Here is a 19,359-nt window from a genome sequence, read left to right on the forward strand (position 1 = left end):
CCAGCGTTCTGTCTGAGAACTCTTCATCTTCTCTTATAGTCCTCAGTGTGGCCACCCGCCGTTCCAGGCCTCTCACTTTTCTTCCAACAGTGCCACGAGCTTGCACTTGTTGCAGGTGTATGCCATATTGTTCTCAGGTTTCATTTTATGGTTTCATTTTATAATTAGTGGTTTAAAATTGTGCTTTATGCCACTTTGAGAATTATATATTGAATATGTAAGAATTATATATTGAACAGATGATGGTTCTTGCATCATGCTTAGTGGCTTATCTGGTCACTAGTACACACAGAGCCAGGCAAATCCATTACAGATGTTGGTTTGCAAAAGAAAAACATATTTCCCCACCCTGAGACATCTGCTGCCTGTGAAGTCAGAAAGAAGCCACTGACCCCTCCAGCTTCCCTGGGAATGTTTGTTTTTTGGGCCTTCAGTAGCTCTTGGACTCCCTGCACTAAAGACTGAATATCTCATGTCCCCAGTGTAATTAATTTGGTTAGACAGAGAAGGTGGAGGGGCTTGGAAGGAACACTAGGAAATCTGGCCTGCATTTTATGAAACATTTTCCCGATTTTTTTCCAGATCCATTTGACATGAGACATCTTCCACTGCCAACAAAAGATTTCTCCATTATTGGTGGCCAGAATACTTTGCCCTTCCTTCTGTGGCCAGAGAAAGTAAAGGGAGAAAAAGCAATACGAATTTGGATTACAAAACCCTAACAGTAATACCCAAAAGGTTAGATGACATTTTAAACAAATTTTAACTTTTCTGAGCCTGGTAGGTCCAGGGTGCTGCTGTGGCCAGAGGTGCTTCTGCACAGTGTAGGCTGGTATGTCCATTATGTTTGTTCCTGAGGAATACAAATCTGGCCACTGTCACATGTGATTTGGTTACATCCAGTTTGGACTACTGGAAAGTGGTCCACATGAGGCTGCCTTTGAAGGTACTTTGGAAACTGAAGTTGATTCATAGTGCTGCTGCCAGACTGTAACTGATGGACAGTTACTTGAAACGTACAATGCCAATATTATTCAGCTGCGTTGGTTCTAGAAATGCTTCCAAGTCTAGTTCAAAGTGCTGTTGACCTTTTTAAAGCTCTTTATTGTTTGGGCCCAAGTTGGGTATGTTTGAAGGATAACACTTGCTCCTATAAGCAGGGTTTGTTAAAGGCAAGTCCATGTCAGATCAGTGTTACATTTTATCTCATCTAATTCAGAAATATGCCTTCTATAATAGAAAAGAATTATTAGTCGCTTTTGTAGACTTTTTGTCTGCTTTTGACCGGATAGGTAGAGGGCGTCTATGGCTAAAATTAGCTAATACAAATATAGATAGATGCCTTCTCTCCTTACTGCAAATCCTGCACTCAGATACCTCCCTTAGGGTGAGATTGGGGGCAAATGGGCTCCTCTCAGAGGAAATCCCTACTAAAAGAGGGGTCCGTCAGGGCTGCCTCCTGGCCCCTTTTCTCTTTAATTTTTATATAAATAATATTGTCCAGGATCTTTCAAGCGCGCAGTATTTCCCGCCCTCAATTTTAACAGACAAACTATCCGTGTTATTATATGCCGACAATTTGGCCTTGATTTCTACTACCCAAATTGGAATGAGAAGACTGCTTGCCAGTTTGGGCTCATCTTGTGCCAGGGAACATCTCAAGATTAATTATGCTAAGACCAAGGTGGCGGTGTTTGGAAGGAAAAGGGCTAGGCATGTGTGGAGATTAAATGGTAAGCCTATTCAACAGCAACATAGTTACCGCTACCTGGGCCTTCATTTCAATTCCAATCTCTCTTGGAATTTACACCTGGAATCGGCCTGGCTAAAGGCCGCTCACGCCTCTCACCAGCTTTGTCGCTTTTTCAACACCATAGGTGGAAGCTTGGTCACCCCAGTGGTAGAAATCTTCCGTAGGAAGATAATCCCACAACTTCTATATGGGGCAGAGGTTTGGGGTTATGTCAACATCTCTCCCCTCGAGAAAGTCCAAAATCACTTTCTTAGATTTATCCTGGCCGCCCCCCGTGGTACTCCTGTTTCTTTATTAAGGTTGGAGACCGGCTCACATTCGGTTGAATCACTGGCTCATGTTGCGCTGGCCTCTTATTGGCTGAGATTGGCTGCCATGGATGATTCTTGCCTTCCAAAAAAATGCTTTCTTGAGCAATTATGGTCACCCCTCCTAACTACATGGCTAAGTCGGATAAAACCTATAATGGCAGCCTATGGGATCTCCATTGACCTTTTACCGACTCAATTATCATCTAGGGCCAAGAAATTGTTAAGGGATAGGATACTCTTATATACCCAAAGATGGACTCTCCACTCAGCCAACCAATCCCCTTTTTCACCGGGGTACTCATGGTATAAAACATTTAACATGGAGCCCTATTTTGCCCTCTTAACAGTACCCTCTCTGAGAAGAGCATTCACCGCCTTATGACTTCAGACTATGCCTACAGCCCTGTTAGAAAGGAGCTATGCTAATACTCCCCCTCATCTCCGAGTTTGTATATGCCAATCAGAGGATGTGGAGGATATTATCCACTACCTCTTGAGATGCTCCCTCTATAAAGACCCTAGGCACAAATTCTTATACCCTATAATCCGCTCTATGTCTGGAAGGCCGACCATGGAGCAAACAGCTATCCTATTAGTGGGCAACAACACCTATGTAACACAACAAGTGGCAAATTTCGCTCTGGCAGCTGGGAAAATTAGGGCTAAGTACGTTAAACACTTGGCCTCAGCTCAGGATCAGCTTTTAAATATTTAATATTATATTCTTAACTATATATTTTGGGCATATATGTACACATACTTATCTACTCCTTTTTATTTTGTAATACTTGTAATATTTGTATATTCCTACATCTGCTCTTGTATTTTATAGTATTTTATCGTATTTTATTGTGATGGCAAATAGCTCTGAGCAATTAAAGTTGACTTACTTACTTGCTCCTATATGATCCTGCCCACTAGTTTAATTATCTGGAGAGGCTCTGACTGTGTACATGAGGCAATTTAAAGTGGATTTGATTCATCCCATATGTGCATGTTTTTCACATCATCCACACAGCATTGTCCTCATCCAAGTGGCAGCTTGCACTTTCCCCCCATTTAATTCAGATTTTCCCAATTTACAGATAATGTGGTTAGGAAAACAACAACAACATAAAATCAGGTTACCCAACTGTGGATGGATGTACCACTATGCATTGCGTGGGTGGGTGTTTTTTTAATGTGAGTGCTGGCGTTTTGCTGTATAACATCTATCATCACCACACCACTTACTTGCATTCGCGTGGCACTCCTTGGTGGGCTGCTGGCAGTACTGGGCATGACACACACTTTTAAAAATATGTACTCCACTGTTTTGACAAGTCTGGTATGTCATAAAACCTGTATCTTTAAAAAAAAGTCTGCGTGTGCACACAGGCAAACAAATCCCTGTGCACATATCCGTGATGGGCCTCAGGTTTCTGGAATTCAGGGTGGGTGGAGAAGTACTCACTGAGGGGAGGGGATAACACACAATATAAAATTATCCCTTCAATCAGTGTCCATTGGTGTGGGTAGCAAACAATGAGACAGAATTCAACTGAAAACACTTGTGGGTAAATGTGTACAAAAGCAAACACACAAAAAGTGGGTCTGTGCAAGCCATGTGCACATTAACACTGTGGTTTGTACATAGCCTCTGGGTAGACACACACTCCCTGTTCTGCTGGTTCCAGTGCTTCTCCACCTCTCTCTTCTGAAAACGGGGGCACACGACGCTAGTCAAACCCTGTCCGTTTTTACTGTAAATCCTGGTGAGAATAGCTTGAGTGCGTGTTTTTTTTTATTGCTTCAAAGAGATTTTGCAGTTGAGCAGCAGATCAACCCGTTCTCCCTCCAGGTGTGGCTGATAGAAATGCTTTGCTGTATGCAACTAGTGTGATCACAGCCACTGTCTTGCATCCCACCTTAGTCATTCTGAAACTGAACTGGTGCACATTGGACAGGGCCTTTTCCATAGTGGCATATGGTCTCTGAAACTCCCTCCTCTAGGAGGCCTGACTGGCTCCTTACCTCCCAACTTTTTTTCTTGAGGCTTTGAAAACAGCCCATCTAACAAATTGTTTAATGCTTACTGATCTCCTATGTGACCTGGTGTTCTAATCGGTTGTAGGATTTTACAGTTTTCTTTAAAAATTGTGTATTCATTGTCTTTATTTTTATTATTGTATATATTTTAATTGGGATTGTAAGCCACTGTGTGGGCAACTCTGGCAGAAAAGCAGCAAAAAAATTATGGAATAAATACAAACAAGAAATAAATGTTCAACAACTCTGGATTGGAAATTATATTTGTACCTTCTATGGACTTTTTCTTCGCTTGATGTTTCATTTGTTACATTCTATTGTTCTGACACACTGCAGCTATCAACCAGATTCCTTAACATTTCTGCATCTGGAAGTCTATGCTTTGAAAGTTCACTGGGAAAGTTATCTGGGAGAGGCAGGCCAGCCTCAAAGGAATGTTAAAGGGATCTGCAGCTATGGAGGCAATTGCTTCCAAAAGTTCCTGAACGATGATGCCAAAAGGTATTTATAGACTAGGGACACTCAAGATCCCTATTCAGGCATTAGGTTCATGTGATCATAATAAAGTAGACAGTGGGGCTGCCCCTCTGTTCCAGTGGCCCCAACTTCCAGGTGTTGGAAGGGCACATCTGTACAGAGGAGCCTGCTCTGTGTATATGGGCTCCCCCAGATCATGCAGGATACAACACCTCTATAGAAATGCCCTCCAATGCATAGATAGGCCAGTGGTGATACAAAGGTGGGGGTGGAGCAAATGGGCAGGCATAGCCTCCATTCTCTCACCCCATACGATTGTGATGACGTGTAACATACACACACACACTTTTGTAATTTTCCCAGATATAATGCACTTTTGTGTGTTATTTCACTAATACATAAAATGCATGTTAGTGAAAATGAAATGCACACTTCACCCTTTTTTTGTACAAATTGCTTAGAAAACTACACTGCAAAATTCAGAGAAGTGCACATTTCAAAGGACGACTGTTTCAGTTTGTGTATTGTTTTGTAAAGTGCTAATTAGGTAGGTTTGCCTTTAAATCAGAGTTGGGGAACCTTTGGCCCTCCAGATGTTGCTAAACTACAACTCCCATCATCTCAGACCATTGGCCATGCTTTTTGGGGCTGATATTGTAGTTGAACAACATCTGGAGGGCCAAAGGTTCCCACTCGTGCTTTAAATACAAACGGAATCAATTTTCTCCTTCATCCCTACTAGCAACAACAGACGTAGAAGCAAGAATCCAGCAATGTAGTGTTTCAGGCTAGCCATTCAAATCATAACACATTTACAAGATAATTAAAAGTTATCTTGCATTTTCCCTTGCTGAAGATGATTTGATTGAAGGTACAAAGTGAACGTCAGAAGCAAGCACCATTGAGTTCCATGGAGCTGACTCCCAAGAAATTATACATGGGATTAGTCATACTGATCCCAATAAACTGGGTATTATGGTATGTGCTGTGTCCACAAGTGTGTCTCTGTGTGTAATAGATCCATACAGCTGCCTTGGGGGCATGGCTATAGACCCTCTTTGGGGGTGTGACTACAGGGGCTTTCATGATGAGCTCCTGCACTTCAAAATTTACCATTGCAAACATTCCTCACAAAAATGGACAACCAACCACCAAGAACATTATCCTTGATGATACTAGAGCACATCTGGCCCCCAGGCTTTGCCACCTGCATTTAAGGTGTGGGAACTTGCATCTTCAGGTCAATAACACTGCCACAGGTATCCACATGGCTCCACTGAATGCCACCAGACATTGCACAAACTGACCTTCTCATAAATAGTCAGATTCTGCAGTAAAGCTGGCACAAACTAAAATTAAGGATTCAAAGCAATTATGCACATCCTCAAGCATAACTAGGACATTTCATATACAATGATCTCTCTGCTCTGTTTGGAATTTTAAAGTATGAAATTATCACTTGGTTTTTTATTTACAACACAAAACATATTTTTTAATTCAAATAGGCTGGGTTGTTATAAGGCAAGAATGGGAAGCCTTTGCCCTGTTGCTGGGTAACAACTTTTACAATTCTTGACCATTGGCCTTGCTGGCTGGGGATGTTGGGAGTTAGAGCTCAACAACCTCTGAAGAGCTAGATTCCCCACTTATCTAGCCTCCAGGTCACCAGTTGCTCTTCTTGATCTAGGCCATAGGTAAGGTTGAACAAACAGCAGCTATGAATAATTCTCTGGCTGTGAGACAGTCAGAAAGATGGCTTGTTTACATCAGTAGAGTTGCCACTTTACACCCAAAGGAACATGGCTCCCTAGTCCTATCAACACTACCCCCGTCCCCAAAGTTAAATTTGAGCTGCTGTGCTAAGCCTTCCTGAGCAAAGGAAAGTGATGTTCTCAGCAGGGATCCCTCTAGGGAGATGGGGGTGGTGGGAGGCTTAATAGAAAAACAATCTTGTGCAATCATTCCATCCCCGAGGATGTGAAAGAGCTTGGCTCCCACCGCCCCAGCCATACAGGGTGTGTGGGTGCAAGGGGAGAAGAGAGAAGGGAAGAGAAGCGAAGGACGGGTGTTCCCAGATATTGCTCTATTTCATCTGCTAACGGTTACATGGATGAAGGAGATTTCCTCCACCACTGCACCCCAAGGAAGGGACAGGACGGAATCAGGGAGGCCAGGTACAAAGAAATGCACACTGCCATTTCCTCTTCACTGATGTGGATTGGAGGAAGAAACAAGATTTGACCCAGCAGGCCGCCTGGGCAGATCTTCACAATTTGGATTATGGTCCCATTGCATGCACAGCCTAGATGAACCTATTCTTTCCCATCATTTCATTACAGAATGGGCTTGGACCCAAAAAAAACAAGTACCGTAAGCTCTGAGCTGGAGGTTCATAGGAATACAGCATTTTCACCACCAGCTCATGTATTAGGCCAGCCTACCCGAATGTAGTGACCTCCAGAGGTTTTGGGTACAACTCCCATCAGCCTTAGCCAGCACACTCTTAACATAAACAGAGGGTGAACAAGCTGCAAATGAAGTCATGCTGCCCACATGTGTAATCTTTGCTATGTAAGAATGATGGCATTCATAGAGCGATAGGCCCTGTGATGCCTGATCTTGCCACTCTTAACTGCGTTAGTTTGCATAGGAGAAGGCAGGTATGATGTGCACAAGGGAAGAGGCCTTTCACATTATGGACTCAGTAGAGGATAAAGCGCCCAAAGAGCAGATTGAAACCAGGACTACCTGCTGCCTATCACTACTGTAGATGGTGCCCTTCTGGAAAAACTATACAGCTATGAGAAATCTGTAGCTCTTCAGATATTGCTGGAGGCCAACTCTCATCAGCCTCAGACAGGAAGGCCAATAATCAGGGATGATGAGAGTTGTAGTCCAATAACATGGGGAGAGCCACAGATTTCCCAACCCTGTCCTCCCACGTAGGAAGGCAGTGAAAGGGACATCTACAGGGTGGAGTTCCTGCATGTGGTCACCTCACAGTTGTGATGCCATGGAGGTAGCCACCATGCTTCAGAGCAGAATCAAGTAGTCTAAACAACCACTCAACATTCTGCTAACCCCACCCCCCATAACTTCTGATAAGAGCAAAGACAAGTAAGGTGGACCTAAGGCTCAAATTGGCTTAAAATGAATTAGATCATGATACTTATTGGATTACAATACAAGGATGGCAAACCAGTGGTTCTCCAGATGTTGATAAACTTCCAACTCCCATCAGTTTCAGCTAGCATGGACAGTGGTCAGGGATTATGAAAGCTGTAGTCCAGCAACATCTGGACATTTTCTCCATCCTTGATTTATACTACACTTTCAAAGTTTACTCTTACTAGACTGTACCACCTCTTTCAGAATACAAATGTAAAACTTGCACTGAGTGGACATTCTTGGATTAAGCAATTTTGGGCTTCTGTATTTTGTCCCACATTAACATTCTTCTAGCACAAAATGCCGTAAGGATATATTTTACATGTGTGGCATGAAAAACCTCTTCCGTAAGTCTCTAAGAAAGAGGCAGGGAGCAGGTGGGCAGAACCTAGAACCTTTTATGCTTCTGTTCAAAGCAGAGACTCCTGCTGATAAAAATTTCCTCAATGATAAGCTAACAAGTCTCAAATCTTTTGCAAATGTGTATGTCTTCGGATGGCACAGGTAAGGGGGGAAAAATGCACAAGGCCACACTGTAGAAGTAACATTTTAATACATACAAATGTCCATTAAAAGGGTGAATTTTATATATATATATAAAAAAACCCTCGAAAAGTTAGTGTTTCCACAGGCAATATTCTGTTGGGCAAGGGATGGCAGCAGCAAAGACCGTACCATTTGGTGTGTGCAAGAAAGGGAGAGAGAGAAATAGAGACTCTGCAACATAGTGGTATAGAGTAGTATACTGGCCCTCCTTCCCACTCCTCCTTCTAGGATCCTTCCAAATACTGGCCCAGTGCTTTTCCAACATTGGGTTTGCTCTGTCTATACCCCACCAGCTTATTGTCAGCTTCATATATTTTTAAATGTCATGGATTCCTCCACATAATCCTGGCAATGGTAATTTAGTGAGGATGCTGAAAATTCTAAAAGATCTCCAAGCTTTCATCCAGTATTATCTCCAGCAGCAAAGAAAGAAAGAAAGAAAGAAAGAAAGAAAGAAAGAAAGAAAGAAAGAAAGAAAGAAAGAAAGAAAGAAAGAAAGAAAGAAAGAAAGAAAGTCAGCACTACAGATATGCACTCTAACCCATTTCTGCCTTGACACAGTAAGAACGATGGGGGACCAATGGTGTAAAAAGGCATGTCCAGAAGGCAGCTATCTGTGATCTCAAATGCTTGTGTCCCCCAGATATAACTTCTAGGTCTAAAGCTCTTTGCAGGCGCAGAATAGAATTCTTGCAATAACCTGCCCCAAACAGTCCACGCTCATGATGGAAGCGATAGACACAAGGGGCCACGTACCACAGGCTGAATTTGGATGTGGCAGCAGAGCCTAGGGGGCTGAAGTGGGGACAATCAACAGTTCTTAAGAGAACTAAAGAAGGCTTGGTAGAGCCATTAGACACACACGCACACTTTTGTCTCAGTGCTGTGTCCAATTAAACAGGGTTTTGAAGTTCTATGAAACTCTGCAAAACCTCCAAACAGAGACAATAGTGGATAAATGGACACAGCACAGGCAACAATCCTTCTCTACTCTGCCACTCTAAACACTCTGGAAAAACAAAACAAAAATTGCCATCTGAGTGCACATTCATTCCCTTCAAACCCCACTGCCAATAAATAGGAAATTTGCTTGCAGTAGCTGGCAACAAGCTCCTGAAGCAGAGGTGGGGTCACCCTCACTGCCTCCAGGTGTGGATGGTGCACTTAAGCACCATATAGCTATCCCTGTTGAAAGCAGCCAAGGGCTCTGTCCCTGACTGAAGAGAAGAGAGGAATAAGCAAGCACAAAAACCAGACACGGGAATACAGAGCCAGAGGTCATGCAGGGCAACACACCACATCTACACAAATGTCCCTGCAGTGCCATGTTATTGCTGGAGCACAACAATACTCCATGCCCAGTCACACAAAATGCATACACTCACACGTATGAACAAGCACAGGCACCAGCCTAAACGCACATGTCACTGGCTCTGATTGTGTGGATACAGGCAGTACACCTACGTCAAGGCAGATGTACAAAACGGCAACTCAGAAATACATGGAAATAGGCAACGTCACACATCCATACCTACTGGCACTTTCACAAAGAGTTTGTGTACACACAAGCACACACACAGAGAGAGATACTTCATTGCCACGACAAACAGCCCAAGCACACATATGCTTCACAGGGTCTACAGTTTTATGTGGCAATCCTACATAGACTAATCTGGGAGTAAGTCCTATCCAACTCTTTCTTCTAAGTACATATGCATAGGATTGCACTGTAATTTGACTCAAAGAACGCTTGCAAGCAGAAATCTTCCCTTCATAGTCTGTTTAGCTGCTTATGCTTATCCACAGGAGGGTAAGCCACAGTGGCTTGCTACATGCTTGCACCTGGGTGAAATACTTTGCAATTTCACCCATCCTATGCACCTTGCTCTTTGTGACATATGCTTTACTATGTACCCAGAGTCTGTACCCTTCAGTACTTAAGTGTATAACTAGAGAAGTGACAGCCTCCTGTGGAAACTGGAGGTAGAGACACTCACTGTTCTATCGGTTCCAGTGTGTCTTCACCTCTCTTTTCTGAAACCGGGGGCATATGACGCTAGTCAAACCCCACCCCCTTTTTACTACAAAACCTGGTGGGATCAGCTTGGGTGCGTTTTTTTAAAAATCCGCTTCAAAGAGATATTGCAACTGATCGGCAGATCAACCAAGTAAAGTGATCTCAATTCACATATTCTGGAGCTGATACAGCTCTAGTTCAGATATATCCTGGGTGATTTGTTGTGTACTCTTTATGGCGTTTCACAGGGAGCATACTTTTCTATTAACAGACAACAGATTTCCTCCAGATTTTATTCCATATGCAACTATTACATTTCTATATTGTTTAGAACCACCAGCCATGTTAAACTGAGAAGCAACATTTTTATAGTTTTTAGCTAGGGAAAGGATTTAAAAATAATAATAATGCAAGGGCTTAATTCTACAAAATGTTGTTCTGGAGTGAAGGCAGCACAGAGGAGGAAGGGTTATATAAAGCAATCACCCGCCTCTGCTAGCCCCTGGGCTGCATTACCCCTGCTTGAGAAGGGATGTGATTCCCACGCCTGCATCTCATTCCCATTCATAAAAACATCCTCCTCTCACTCTCAATGGCATGTCCCTGCACATCATGCTAGCTGAATCATGCTTCCAGCTGCAGCAGCTCTGCCATCAGGACAACTACCCACTTCTGGCTCTTTCCTTGAAGGAAATGCCCACATACACACTTCTTCTCACCTCTTCCTTAGCAATACCCCCAGCCTCACAAACCCACCACCTCCAAGCCCACAACAGACCTTTGTTTCTCACACTATAGAAAAATTGTTACAGATGGGCTGGAAGTCAAAGGCCTCTTTCTGAGGGCTGGTATTACAGGTTAGAACAAGGGATGCATCCTAAGGGAGGTTGCATGTGTACACAAATCCAACCTTCCCCCCCACACACACATACACAGAGAGCAATGAAAGAAAGAGGGTTATTGATTCTGATGACTCAACTGAATTAGTCAAGTCTGTTCAATGAGGCATCAATCCTACACACACTTACCTGGGAGAAAGTTAAATTGAACTCAACAGGACTTGGCTCTGAGTAGACATGCATAGGATTGCACTGTTAAGGAGGTTACAGATGATGGTTGCTTCTGCCATCATCTGTAACCTTTTTAACCATGCTACCTCACTGCTACCTTGGCATCAGCCCTGATTTGGTAAGGGCAACAATTTAATTGAATCATGATGGCAGTGTTGTAAGGGGGAAGCCTTGCAATAAGGGAGCGTTCCCCCAAATCCCATACAATCCCACAGAGTGGGGGGAAAGAGCAGCTAGCAAGCAAGTGGCTGCTGGTTTAGTCAATTTTATTGCCCTTAGGATTAAAAAAAAAATATATTCCTGAATTATAGTGCATTGCTGAGACAGAGGGGAGGGTAGCCTTTGCACCCCTTTTAAAAGGCTACATTTGCTAATATGTGGATAAGTGCTCATCTTTTGATGTTGCAGCTCCCAGGAATGTATCTCATGAAAATTTGTAGGAGAGATTAACACTTGGCTTTTCCACTTCAGGCACCTAAACCAATGAGCCCACTATCAGCTAAGCTTTCCTCCTTAACAAACTTAAGTAAACTTGAGGAAGCCTCAGAGAAATAAAAAACAAAACTGCAGCCTATGCTAGGGACGCAGACGAAGACATTTGAGACACGGTGTTTTCTGGCTTTTGCTTAGTCCCCTGGCAACAACCAAGAGGCCTGCTGCTGACAGTTGACAAAGCAACAGAATCTATGTAGATGTACCCCCATTAAAATGGAACACAGGAAACTGCCATACCAAGTCAGACCACTAGTCCATCTAGCTCAGTGTTGTCCACACTGTCTGGCAGCAGCTCTTCAGAGTTTCAGGCAAGGGTTCTCTTCCAGCCCTACCTGGAGATGCCGAGGATTGAACTTGTGACCTTCAGCATGCAAAGCAGATGCTCTACCACTGAACTACAGCCCTGCACAGGGACACATTAGATTACACAAGGCCAAAACACCCAAATGCTAACCCTGGGTGTCTGTGACAATTTTTGGAATGTTCAGCCTCTTTTCAGCTCCCCCCTTCCTTATGGAAGCCTAGAAGAAGCAAAATGAGAATTTATCTGTCTCACTTCAAAGATTCTTCGTTTTAGTCCACCCTTTCTTTATACCTCTGTCTGCACTTACCTACAGGTTGTGTGTGACTCCTGCTCTGCTATTCCATGGGCAACACCTTGAGGCAAGGCTGCAACTTTACAGACTAAGGCTGTGCACAGAGGCTAACAGTTCCAGCAGGATTTTCCCCTTACGCGTGGCTCTGTCCCCTTCCCCACTCAGCCAGGCAAGGCAGGAGAGAGTTTAAAATAAAAAAAAGCTTGATTGCTGTTTTGCAAAAACACAAAAACAAAAAACCCCAAGACACTTTTAAAACCAGGAGATGTTAACCTAATGCTGGAGAAGCTGAATGTCCTCTGTTCAGTGAGGTATGTTAAAAAATAAAAATAACTTTTAAGTGGGGGACTGGTATTCATCCTTCATCTTACTAAATGATGGTGAATCAGGACACTTTTAAAACAGCTGCAATAGTGATCTGGCGGAGATGGGGAGCGCATATAACTTGGCTTAACTGATGTGACAACTCTAGCCAATATGTATCCATGCCAGCCATACATGTATTTTTGGAATCAGCCTTGCCTTCCCGTTCTGAAGGGAGGAACTGGCCTTTTCCTGGCTCAACCTGAAGTGCACAAAAACCCTGCAAAACTAGTCTGAGCAGTGCCCAGAGCAGCAGCTTACATACATACATACCAGCGTGCACACACACACCGCAGGCAGCAATGGAGCTATTAAAGTGCCCCTGAAATGTTTTGCATCTGTTTTCAGCTTCAGTAGCTCAAGGAAGCCCCCTTGACTCCTCTCAGGCACCCTCTATGGCCAAATTAAAACCAAGGCCAGAGTGCAGACGCCTCACAGGCAGAGAAAGAGGCAAACAGATCAGAGTGACTGATTGACATTTCCATGGACAGAGGGAGTGAAGGCTTTGGGAAGATGGGGAACAAAGCACATGAAAGCATTCTTTGAGATGCAGGACAAAAGGAAAGGTGGGTGTACAAACCAGCCAGGGCACAGGAGAAGAATTGTACCAAAGCAGGCTGCCAGTAGCTTAACAGCTACTCTCTCCATCACACTTCAGATTATTCAGCCAGCCTTCCTCTTTCTCTCACATACATACACACACACCTTCTAACAGAAAGTTCTAATACTGAGCAGGTCTGGTGAACAAAGGGACATCTCCACATATGTCTGAGGCAGGTTGATTTGGCCCCCAGGACAATGTTTGCACCCCATGTACCACATCGCCTCTTTGTACCACTCTTTCAGGTCCATTGTTCACCCCACACTCCCCTTCCTCATGTCTTTTCACACAAATGTGGAATGCTCCTTCATGAAAGGTGAAGTGGGAAGGTCCTGTTTTTGGGTGCATCTGTCCAAGGAACTGGAACTGCGGAGGGGAATCATGCAACGCTCCGAAGGCTTCCCCTGCCCCATCATCCCCCAGCAGCAGAGCACTCGGAGGAATTCCTTCCTCATGTCCTTGCTGCGGAGGGTGTAGATGAGAGGGTTGATGGCTGAATTGAGGGTAGCAAAGGCAAAGAAATATTTTGACTTGTAAAGGATGGTGCAAGACTTCCTTCCGCACGAAGCGTCTATCAAGAGGATGATGAAGGCAGGCAGCCAGCAGATGATGAAGGCCCCCAGGACAAAGGTGACCGTCCTAAGCAAGGCTATAGTCTGGGAGCCAGCCATCTCAGCATGGCTGGAACGGACAATGCGATAGATCCGGACGTAGAGGACCACGATAGAGAAGAGGATGGCAGTGAAGATGGTGACCACAAAGACGATGTAGTGTTTGGAGTAAAGTGGTAAGACAGTGGAGCACTGGTTAAGGTCAGCCATGCAGTTCCAGCCAAGGATGGGCAACCCCCCGATGGCTGCCGAGATGACCCAGCAGGCCCCAATCAGAAGCACCATCCGGCAGTTCTTGTCGCTGCTGTAGACCTTCACCTTTGTGATGGCCACATGCCGCTCTATAGCAATGGCCAACAGACTGAAGACTGAGGCTGCCAATGTGGCAAAGGCTGTGCCCTCTCGCACAAACCACTGCACTGGGGTGAGGCAGAATGTGGCTGGCCCTGAGAGCACAACATTGGCAATGAAGGCTGAGCCGGCCAGCAAGTCTGAAAAGGCCAGGTTGCCAATGAAGATGAACATGGCCGAGTGGAACTTCTTGTTCCTCCAGACAGACAGAAGCACCAGCAGATTCTCCAGGATAATAAAGCAGCAAAGCACAATAATGGCAATGGTGACGAATGGCAGCGAAGGGTTCTCGTCGATCTCCAGCTTATCCTTGGTGTAGTTGTAATGCTCCACAATCTTGCTCTTGTTGAAGTAGAATTCATAGATGTTCCCCATGGCTTTCCCAGGACAGGTTATACTGGTGCCCACCCAGGGACGTCTGTATTAGAGGACATTGAGACAAGACCACAGCAGAAACAGGTTCATTCAGAAGAGAGGGACTGAGGGGCCAACTTGGTGAAGCCTGGAGACAGTGAAGACACACAAAATTAACAGGGTTAGGAACTGAGAACAAAGAGCAAGTAGGGGGTGGCGGAAGAAGGCAATGTAAGATACAGCCAATGGCTATGGAATTATAGAGGGACATGTGTACGAAAAGTATTAATCTTTGGTATCTCAACCTGCCATTCAACAACCGGGACATGGCATGCGGAGTGTGTGTGGGTGCTTGCAGAACACACACACACTCTGCAAGAATGCAACTTTCTTTCAAAAATAAAAATGAAAGAGCAAGTCTTTAACCCAAGAATGGTGAACCTGTGTGGGCCTCCAGATGTTGTTGGGCTACAACTCCCATCAGCCCCAGCCAATAGAGCCAAAGGTCAGGGATGATGGGAATTGAAGTCTGGCGATATCTGGAGGGCTACAGGTTCCCAAGTCCTGCTTTAGCCTTTTACTAATGGAGATAGAAAGAAAAATGTGCAGACAATGTTCTATGCAGTTGCTTATTAAGAAACCTACCATTGCCTCCCCGTATTCTGGTCACTAGTGTGGAGTTACTGAGAAGAGCAATACCCATATCACATTTTGTTTTATGAAGAGTTTGCTCTAAAGTTAAATAACCTCTTTTCTGTTTTGTATTGAAGTATGATGCCCTTAAGCCATCAGCAGACCTCAGGCATATACAAGAAAAGGGCTCCCATATTGGCAACACTCTGGTAATATTGCCCCCTTCAGATTCTTATAGGCACAACTGCTTGCTCCACTTTCAACTCCTCAAGTCGGGGCAGCAGAGTCTGGATAGAATGTTTCTACATACACTTTTCCTTCTCTTTGCAAAGGTCTCTTCGTTAAAAATACAAACCATGTGGAACTATGTACAACTACAATATTCTATAGCACCAGTAGGCAAGGCTATGGTTCCCTTGCCAGGACTGCCAACTTGTGTGTGTGTGTTTTACATCTTATATTGCATCTCCTATATCATGTGCTCAATTCCACCTCCTCGAAAGCAACTCTGGGTAATTATTAACTTTATTTATACCCCGCCGTGTTTCCAAATTGGAACTCACGGCGGCTTCCAGATAAAAAACAAATACAATTAAAGCCTACCAAAGTTAAAAGCATCTAATACATAAATAAATAAATATAGACAGATATAATTAAAAAATGAACTCTAATTTAAAATAGCATTAAACTGTTTCTGATAATTAAAAACTATACTCATAAAATCAGAATAATTAAAAAATAAACAAGCAAGAACAATATAACCTCCTTTTGGGCCTATCCTTAGCCGTCTTCAGAATCAAAGGCTTGCTGAAATAAGAAAGTTTTTACCTGTTGACGAAAGGGCTGCAGGAAAGAGGCCATTCTTATCTCCTTAGGGAGGGAATTCCAAAGCCTAGGGGCCACCACCGAGAAGGCCCTATCTCGTATGCTCACTAGTTGTACTTGTACGGATGAAGGTATTGAAAGAAGGGCCTCTCCTGAGGATCTCAGGGCCCGGGGAGGCACATAGAGGGCGATGTGGTCTGACAAATAGCCTGGACCCAAGCCGTGTAGGGCTTTATAGCTCAGCACCAGCACTATGAATTATGTCCGGAAACAAACTGGCAGCCAGTGGAGCTTTTTTAACAGGGGAGTTGTATGGTCCCTGTAATCAGCCCCAGTTAACATTCTGGCTGCAGCACGTTGTACCAGCTGAAGTTTCCGAGCAGTCTTCAGAGGCAGCCCCACATAGAGCGCATTATAGTAATCTAAACGGGATGTGACTAAGGCATGTGTCACCGTGGCCAAGTCGGACAGGTCAAGGAACGGGCGCAGTTGGCGCACTAATCTCAAATGTGCAAAAGCACTCCTGGCCACTGCAGAAACCTGGGAATCCAAATTTAAAGCTCAGTCCAGGAGGACACCCGAACTGCGAACCTGTGTCTTCAGGGGGAGTATAACCCCATCCAGCACAGGCTGTATCCCTATTCCCTGATCTGCCTTACGACTGACCAGGAGCACCTCTGTCTTGTCTGGATTAAGCTTCAATTTGTTCACCCTCATCCAATCCACCACTGACGTCAGACACCGGTTTAAAACCAAGACAGCTTCCTTGGCTTTAGGTGGAAAGGAGACATAGAGTTGGGTGTCATCAGCATACTGGTGGCACCGAACTCCAAACGCCCGAACAACCTCTCCCAGCGGTTTCATGTAGATGTTAAATAAAATGTATGAGTGCCTCTGAACAAAAACAGAGTCTTCCCCCTTCTAATTCATTATGTGCATGTGTTTAAACACACCACCCCTTAGACCAGTCTTTCCCAAAACTGGCACCCTCCAAATGTTGCAGGACTACAGCTCTCATCATCCCTGACTGTTGACCACCCTGTCCCTTGCAATTCCAGATTGCTAATGTCAGCATTGTCTTATATAGTGTTCAGCCCCTGCACCCTTCCTAACTGTGGTGACCTTCAGAGCATGAGCTTGACAGGCTGCTCCCAGGGGGGGCTCCCTCTTTGCTGTTCCCACAGGGCACAATTTACCCTCAACAGTGCCAGACAGAGCGATGGGGATTCCACTGGGGATCTCTTGAGGGGCTCCAGTGAAAAGAGCATACAGTGGTGTGTGCATAAGAGATCCCTGTTGATAACTAATATTAGAGCTAAAATTTCCATTCTAGTAAGTCAGCCTTCCTCAAGCTGGTGTCCTCCAGCTTTGGACTACAACTCCCAGCATTCCTCACCATTGACCATGTTGGCTGGAGCTGATGGGAGTTGTAGTCCAAAACATCTGGAGGGGAACAGGTTGGGGAAGGCTACAGTAAGTGTTAAAAAGGGTGACTATTCTCTTTCTGTTCCATCTGTTCATCGTCCGGCATGTCTGGTCCCAATACAGCTAGTTAACTTAGCCATACCTACAACACCTGAAATCTACACTGGGATTGTACAAACCCCATGCTGGGCCATGCTAGCTGGATCAGTAGAGGTAGCTCAGCACCATTGTGCAAAACCAGTGTTGTTTTTCACTGAACTCCCGGGCCTCTTCTTAAGAATATCTCCTTGCCATTCATGTTTAGCACTGGGAAAGCCAGCCATTTGGACAGTTCGAAGTCATTTAGAAATCTTTATTCACAACGATCCTGTGAGGTAAACTGATATTTCCATTTCACAGATAGGAAACCAGGGCTGAGAAGAAGTCATTAATAGGACTTCCGGGAAGGGATGCTTTGCCTGTGCTGCCTCTGAGACGAGCTCTTGTCTCAGAAGAAGCTTTTTCAGCTTTAAAATCAGTCACAACGCTCTTTTTGACTGGTAAAGATTTTCTCCCGGTCAGGGAGAAACATAGAGATCAACCACAAAGCCTGTTTTTGTGGGGAGGACTGGATTTCATTTATTTATGAGAGAAGGTTCAAACTGCAATGCCGGATGGACTTTCATCAAGCTCTTGCTGATTACAGCGACATGTTTATCTTTTCTTTAAAGAAAAACGGACTTCAACAGGCAGATAAGCATCCTTCTTTCTATTTTCTTTTTTTACTTGTTTTAAATTGGTGTAGCAAAAAAGAGATTTGTCAATGAATCAGCTGTGAAGAACTTCTAGGTGAGTTTATGGCTTTTCTCTTTCACTAACGAAATTAAGGAGGAAAGAAATCGAAAAAGCTTATCTTTGTTTTTATCGCAAAAAGCTGTCCTGGAGGTGCATTCTAAAGATACCAACGGAAGAGGGATTTCTATTTCAAGGAGGGGGGAACAAAAACTTTTTTTTTGGTCTATTTCATTTTGACGAATCTGCTTATTCACGACGCTACTAATTGTTTTGATGTTGGGAACTAAGTTTGTTTTTGTATTCCTGAATACATAGAGATAAGGCAGGCTGTATTGTCTACACTGATATAAGCAAGCCTGGAACATTAACCCAATTGTGGCTGAAATAATTTTTGTTTCTGTGGTTTTAAGAAAGACAACCAGGAAAGTGATTGAGACCATGGAAGAAATTATGTTTCAGAAAATAATGGCTGAGATTGAGATAACGAAACAAACCCTGAGACAGGGTAGACAGGAGATGAAAATTGAATTTAACAAAATTTCGCAGGAGCTTAAAGAAACAATGGATTTTGTGAGAGAGGAGTTTGATGGGATAGGGAAGCTACAAGCCCTGGAGATTGGAACAAATGTGAAATTGGAAAAAGATTTGGAGTTTATGGATGTTAGAAATAAAGTTTACTGTTTGGAATTCAACATTGTCTCTGAAGAAATTAATGAAGATTTTGGTTGTAAAGTTATCAATGTCTTGGATAATTTTCTGGACTGGAATGATGTGATGGAGCTTGACATAGAAAAAATCTATGGAGTTGGTTACAGATATGTGACAGTGGAGAAACTCTTAAGAGATGAGCCAGTGCATTTTGTAAAAAAGAAGAACAGAGATACGACTTTGCAGCAATATTTCAGCAACATATTCAGAATTCTTGACTGGAATGATATGATGGGGCTTGACATAGAAAAAA

The 19,359-nt window shown here is 43.9% G+C and overlaps 2 protein-coding genes across 6 annotated transcripts in view; both read right to left on the reverse strand.

Moving 5' to 3' along the window:
* Positions 1–19,359, reverse strand: part of DNMT1 (DNA methyltransferase 1) — a 196,514-nt gene that overhangs the window by 107,382 nt on the left and 69,773 nt on the right. The window lies entirely within an intron of this gene.
* Positions 8,274–19,359, reverse strand: part of S1PR2 (sphingosine-1-phosphate receptor 2) — a 65,224-nt gene continuing 54,138 nt past the window's right edge. For all 5 annotated transcript variants that reach the window (XM_061613741.1, XM_061613743.1, XM_061613739.1 and 2 more), the window contains one exon: positions 8,274–14,889. In XM_061613741.1, the coding sequence (XP_061469725.1) occupies positions 13,710–14,762 (1,053 nt within the window). In that variant the 5' untranslated portion in view covers positions 14,763–14,889 and the 3' untranslated portion in view covers positions 8,274–13,709. The remainder of the gene's footprint in view (positions 14,890–19,359) is intronic.

Source organism: Rhineura floridana, chromosome 3, assembly GCF_030035675.1.
Source record: "Rhineura floridana isolate rRhiFlo1 chromosome 3, rRhiFlo1.hap2, whole genome shotgun sequence".
Taxonomy (NCBI): Eukaryota; Metazoa; Chordata; class Lepidosauria; order Squamata; family Rhineuridae; genus Rhineura; species Rhineura floridana.